The 6,523-nt window shown below is 47.3% G+C and overlaps 1 protein-coding gene across 10 annotated transcripts; it reads left to right on the forward strand.

Moving 5' to 3' along the window:
- CMTR2 (cap methyltransferase 2) lies at window positions 1–6,238 on the forward strand. 10 transcript variants are annotated; one of them, XM_069027010.1, is made up of 4 exons: window positions 407–529; window positions 1,191–1,323; window positions 2,614–4,942; window positions 5,538–6,238. In XM_069027010.1, the coding sequence occupies exons 3-4, from the start codon at window positions 2,633–2,635 to the stop codon at window positions 5,598–5,600; spliced, it is 2,373 nt and encodes a 790-aa protein (XP_068883111.1). In that variant the 5' UTR covers window positions 407–529; window positions 1,191–1,323; window positions 2,614–2,632; the 3' UTR covers window positions 5,601–6,238. The 10 variants fall into 10 exon arrangements, 9 of the variants coding, with proteins under 9 accessions (XP_068883117.1, XP_068883113.1, XP_068883111.1 ...); XM_069027011.1 differs by having other exon boundaries at window positions 1,208–1,323; XM_069027016.1 differs by lacking the exons at window positions 407–529; window positions 1,191–1,323 and adding an exon at window positions 1–21.
- Window positions 6,239–6,523: the final 285 nt, after the last annotated feature.

Here is a 6,523-nt window from a genome sequence, read left to right on the forward strand (position 1 = left end):
ACCTGTCAGTGTTAGCGCGTGGTAAGTGCTGCATGGGTAACTCCTAGCAATGCTGTCCTGCTGGGCTGCCCCGCTGCTGGGAGGCGGCTCCTCTGCGCCCCTTTCCTCGTGAGAAGCAGCCGCTATTAAGCTCCTGTTTAGGAAATGGAGCCGATTAGCCGCGCTGCCGCCTGCCCGGCCTGTGCAGCCTTCGCGGGGCACACAGGACTCGGCTGCTCTTCCACCGTCCCAGCTGCGAACCTTGCCCCGCGCTGATGGCAAAGCCCCCGCGCAGGAACCCGCGCCCAGGCCAGGGCGGTGCCGCCCGAGGAGAGGGCGTGCCGGGCGGCGGGCGAGGGGCCGGGCCGGGCGCGCTCCCGCCGGGTAAGAGCGGGAGCGGCTCTGGGCCGTGCTGCAGCCGCGGCCTCGCGTAGGGAGCGGGCGGAGCGGGGAGGCGCCTCGGGCGGGTGCAGTGCTACGAGCGGCCGGGGCGGAGGGAAGCGGCCGGGCCGCGCTGCGGCGGCGGGCGGGAAGCGGCGCTTGGGGATGGGTGAGGAGCTGCGCAGTGGGGCGAGCCCAGAGCCCGGTCCCGGCCGGAATGGGGCTGGAAATGATGATGAAAAAGCAGGCGATTGCCTGTTCTTGCTATGCGCTGAGTGAGCTTGGATTTAGGGTTGAACTTGTTAGTATTGTGGCTGGAGTACCTCTGGGATGGGCTAAGAGAGCTGGGGTTGTTCAGCCTTGGAGAACGCTCCGGGGAGACCTTAGAGCCCCTTTCAGTACTTAAAGGAGGCTTACACAAAAGAGGGAGAGTAACTTTTTACACGGGCAGATGGGGGAGGGGGGGGAGAGGTGGTAAGGGGGAACGGTTTTAAACGAAAATAGGAGAGATTTAGATTACATGTTAGGAAGAGGCTCTTCCCAGTGAGGGTGGCAAGGTCCTGATACAGGTTGCCCAGGGAAGTTGTGGCTTCCTCACCCCTGGAAATGTCCAAGGCTAGGCTGGATGGCGCTCTCAACAACCTTGTCTAGTGGAAGGTGTCCCTGCCTATGGCAGGGGGGCTGGAATGAGATGGTCTTTTAAGGTCCCTTCCAACTCAGACCTCTCCTATGAGTAACTGGGGTGAGCTGTAATTAAAAGCCCGTACTCATAGTTGGTGTTTAAAATGAAATAAACTAGTCCAGGGCACAGTGGTCTGTGTTTCTCTCAGTTTTCCTCCTCCCCCAGAACATCCTATGAGAAAAGATGAGATTAAAGCCAGAGCATATCTGCATAGAGGACAGTGAAATTAAACCTGCCCATTGAAAGGCCCTGAATTGGGGGAAGGCAAGATGAAACCTCAGGTGTGTGTGTGACCATGTGCCTGTCCTCAGAGGGCTGATGATAATTAAGGAGAGACAGATGTGGGCTGTGGCCTGAGATACTGCATGGGTTCAAGGGGAAGAGTAAAGTGCTGAGGTTGGCCTTTGTTTCCAAAGTTTTTCAGCTCTTTCAATTTTAATCCAATATTTTCTCAAACTGAAATGTTATGTAACACTTAAGGTCATTGTATTTTGCTTTTGAGAGAATGGGGGGGGGGGGCTTGGGGGATGGTTAAAATGATAGGCTGAGAGATTTCCTATCCTGGGTGGTAATTTTGGTTGAATTATTTTGCCTAAATGAACATTTTAGTTTGGAATAAATTGCTGGCTGGCTGATTTCTGGTTAGTGCCTGTCACTTGTGCCGTGTGTGTGCTTTGTGCTGAGTGGTGGAGCAGATGGCAGCAGCCTTGTCAGCTTTGTGTGGAGTGTGCTCTTATTTGTCAGCCTTTACCCACTCGCAGCACAACACTTGGCACTACGTTCTTCTTTAACATCAGGCACACATGCCCATTGACCACAGCTGCAACCAAGTCCTCTCACTTCAAATTTATCACAGTTTTTTCAGTCATTAAAGGAAGGCATAAGGCTTTGCATCTGGCAAAGAGCAGTAATGTTGAGCAGACAAAAGGGTTTTTTCTCACAGCCTGGTGTCCAACATCTCTCCAGGGCCCTTCATCTGAGGGGCAGTTCTCGAGGGTGCCAGTGAGGGGGTCCCCCAGCATCATGCTGCAAATGGTGGAAGAGGTGGGAGGATTGTTCCCACTTTGGAAACTGGAGGAGCAGTAGCTGTGCTCCCTCTCAAAGCTGCCTTTACTCGTGGCCCCCCCACCCTCCGTACTTTGAGCTCTCAGACAGATACTGCCATAATCAGGTGATAAGATTTCTGGGCCACTTTCTGAACTTGGAGAGCTTGTGGTGTGTTCTCTCTTGTGACTGAGAGAGAGATTTGTATTTAAGTGTTTATACCTCTAAAGTAAATAGAGTATTCAGAGTCAGTAAAGGGTCAAGCACCTGCCAACTCTTCTTCACTTGCTGTGTAAATAGCAGGAAGGGCAACTGAACTGGTGACCTTCCTGATTTCCAAATGGCCTTATTTAGGGTAGCCCTCATTTACTTTCCTCAGTGGTATATGAGTCCATGAAGCATTTCTCCCCTGTTCTGGAATACAGAGGTTAAGCAGGATACATTTTTATTTTTTATAAAAAGCTTTTCCTATTTCTATACTGGTATGATTGGAATGACATAGTTTCTTCTCCCCTGCTGTTGTCCAGGTTGTGAATCCACCCAAGAATGGATAAATGTAAGCAGCCTTATGTTGACCAGAAGGCCAACCTTGAAAAGTTTAGTCCTGAAATTCTTTCTGAAATTGAGACGCTCTTTGCGAAGAAGTTTACTTACACTAAGCCAGTGAATGATGAATGGAAACTGCCAGATCCCAGCAATGCTTTTACATGTGATCACATGGAATTTCACTCGCTCCTGGCTCTGAAGGACTCAATGAATGAAGTGAAGAACCAACTGAGTGATAAGAACCTGGAGGACTGGCATCAGCACACCTCGTTTACCAATAAAGCAGGGAAAATAATATCTCACGTGAAGAAATCTGTGAGTGCTGAGCTCTGTACCCAAGCGTGGTGTAAATTTCATGAGATCCTGTGCAGTTTTTCTCTTCTCCCCAAAGAAGCTCTTCAGGACGGAGAACTGAATTCTGTCCACCTCTGTGAAGCACCTGGAGCTTTTATAGCCAGCCTTAACCACTACTTGAAGTCTCACCATGTCCCTTGCCATTGGAATTGGGTAGCTAATACTCTAAACCCGTATCATGAAGCCAATGACACCCTTATGATGATCATGGATGACCGTCTGATAGCAAATACGTTACCATGCTGGTACTTTGGCCCAGATAACACTGGGGATGTGATGACATTAAGACATCTAACAGGACTTCAGAACTTTGTGAGCAGTATGACCACAGTCCACTTGGTAACTGCTGATGGCAGCTTTGATTGCCAGGGAAACCCAGGTGAGCAGGAGGCTCTTGTCTCACCCCTTCACTACTGTGAAACAGTCACTGCTTTAATGATCCTGGGCACTGGAGGATCCTTTGTTTTGAAGATGTTCACTCTGTTTGAACACTGTTCTATCAATCTGCTCTTTCTGCTAAACTGCTCTTTTGAGGAGGTCCATGTCTTTAAACCAGCCACCAGCAAAGCTGGAAACTCAGAGGCCTATGTGGTTTGCCTTCGCTATATGGGCAGAGAAAGACTTCATCTGCTTCTTCCTAAAATGACACAGAACTTCGGAACAGAAATAGTCAACAAAGCCCTTTTCCCCCAGCATGCACTACCAGAATCATTCCTTAAAACACATGAAGAGTGCTGCATGTTCTTCCACAAGTGCCAGGTAGAGACTATCTCTGAGAACATCCGTCTCTTTGAGTGCATGGAAGAAGCAGAGCAGATGAAACTGAACAAGTTAAGAGACTGTGCGGTAGAGTTCTTCATGCAAAGGTTTCACATGAAACCCATTGGCAGAAATAACTGGCTTGTCAAGAAATCCCAGGCTGGTTGCAGCATGAATGCAAAGTGGTTTGGGCAAAGAAACAAGTATTTTAGTACATACAATGAAAGGAAAATGATGGAAACCCTGACATGGAATGATAAAGTGGCAAAGGGCTATTTTAATCACTGCACTGAGGACCATAGTTTAAATAATGCTGGGAACATGTGCATCCTAGAAGGATCATTTTCTAACCTTGAATGTAGCTTTTGGTACATTTTGGAAGGAAAAAGATTGCCAAGGGTGAAGTGTTCTCCATTTTGTGATGTTCAGGTCTTGGAAAATCTTAGTGAAGCAATGAAGGAGTTGGGTCGGGGGAGACTGAAAAGCAGATCAATGCTGCAGCCTTGTCACTCTTGTGAAGTTCTTACTGGGGAACTCATACTGGCAAAAGTGTCTGATCTGTCCAGGTGCCATCAGGAAGTTCTAAATGAAAGTTGTAGTGACCAATTCAAGTGCCTTGTGGTGGGCTTTCCGACCCTCTGTGACACAGCAAGCCAGCCCAGCATGGAAATAAAGCCCATGGACTCGGCCACGCTGCTGACTTTCAGCTTCTCTTTGCTTTATGATGGAGAACCCAAGTACCAGCAGCAGCTTTTGGAGTGTGTTCTGCATTCGTTGGCCCAGCTGGCGGTGGGAGATGCATTGGTTTTGCCTGTTCTCTCCTGCCTGACACGCTTCACAGCTGGCCTGGTCTTCATCCTGCACTGCTGTTTCAGGAGCATCACATTTGCGTGTCCAACCTCCTGGGAGCCCCTGAGGAGCGGCGCTGCTTTGCTGTGCGTTGGTTACCGAGGCCTCCCCGCGCCGGTTGTGGGGTACCTGCAGCATCTGAATACACTGCTGAGCTCCTTGCTGGACACAGACTCTCCCCAGCAGGTTCTGCAGTTCGTGCCCATGGAGGTTCTCCTCCAGGGCAAGCTGTTGGAGTTTCTATGGGATTTAAACACAGCCATTGCAAAGAGACAGCTTCATCTGATTGTGCAAGCTCAACAGCAGCAAATGGCTAGTGACATTCCACTTCAAAATAATTCTAAAACTGTGTGAGTTGCTGCTGCTAGACCTTGTTTCACAGGCAGGCAGAAGGTGTTAAGAACATTGTTAATGTGAAGGTAACATTAATGCAAAACTCGTGTGACATTGAGAGTGCTGGGAAGATATTTTGAACTATCAATCCTAGTTGCACCATATTGTCTATGTAGGAAATAGGAGAAAAGAAAACCAGACCTTTATTTCCGGCCACTGAGCTGGGTGTTTTAGGATGTAGAGTAACACAGAATCTTTGATTCAGTGGAAGCAAGGGCTGATGATTGAGCCTAAGCCTCAGAGCCTCCTGTTGCCATCCTTAAAAACTGTCTTTTGACATCCCTTTAGTTTAGAGTTGGTATAATTCTTAATGGTGATGTGGGGGAAATCCTGTGTAAGTTGCTTTACCATTTTGGATGGTATGGAATGGTGGTGTTTATTGGTACAATAAATTGGTGCCCCCATTTACCATTACTCTTAAACGAGAGCCTCTGAATTTTCACCTTGTAGCCTTTGAGTATCAGCCTCTTTAGCACATCAGCTAGTGAGGACGGAGATGAAAATTTCCTTGCCAAAGCCTGATAATGGTTTCTCCATCTCATTCTTGCAGCTGTTTTGTGAATGCCATGCTGATATCCTGAGTTCCAGTTCTTTGTGCACTTCAGTCACTTGACAGAAGGATCAAATGGAGCTGTTTATGCCAGAGAAGCGCTCAGCCTCTGGCTGTTCATTGCTTACTCTTCAGGCAATAGTTTGGATTGCCATCAAGCCCTCTCTTGTGACTTCTTATGGGTCCAAAGCTGAGCTCAATTCTCAAGAATGAAATTTGCTAAAAGAATTAGCCAGTGGCTGTAGACACTTAGGCTTATAACGAGCAGGACCTTTAGGAGACATTTAAATGCAGGAAACTTCTACCAGCCATGAGAGGCTCATATAACATGAGCTTGCTGTGATTTGCCAACGTTTCCTTGCTAAAAATCCTTAAAACAAAGGCTTTGAGGTGTTACCACCTGAGCAAACAGTTCTCCAGTTGTGTGCTGCCTTTCTTGTGCACACAAGTGTGTTCATGTTTGTGTGGGAACCCTCAGGGTTGTACAGCCATTAAGCTTTTGTGTTGTAAGTAATCCATGTGTGCTTTTGGTTTGAAGGATGCATATATTTTTTGAAGTAGAAGAAAAGATGTTGATTTACATGGCTGTTGTATATTTTCATTTTACTGACAAATGTTGGAAGTGTTAAAAGACATTTTAAAAAAAGAAAGGAAAACAAATGTTATTTGGAGTAAATAAAGACTTTTATTTTAGGTTTTCAGTGTTTCTGTTTACATGTTTCTTTACCAAATATGGAACAAATCAATGAAATGCAATAGGGAGCTTGGGGAGGTTTAATTTTCTTTTTCTTTTTTTTTTTTTTTTTTGCCAGGCTTTCCTCATCTTGCCATGTGGATCCATCCTTAATGAGTGAAGGGTAAAGTGATCTTCATTTCTCTCTTTAACCAGCTCAGAGAGACTCTACTGGCAGATGTGGTCAAAGCACTGGAGGAGGCCTCAACACAGTTGCCTTGGCCTTGTCACTGAGCATTGTAGTCCATGTCCC

This window comes from Aphelocoma coerulescens, chromosome 11, assembly GCF_041296385.1.
Source record: "Aphelocoma coerulescens isolate FSJ_1873_10779 chromosome 11, UR_Acoe_1.0, whole genome shotgun sequence".
NCBI classification, from domain to species: domain Eukaryota; kingdom Metazoa; phylum Chordata; class Aves; order Passeriformes; family Corvidae; genus Aphelocoma; species Aphelocoma coerulescens.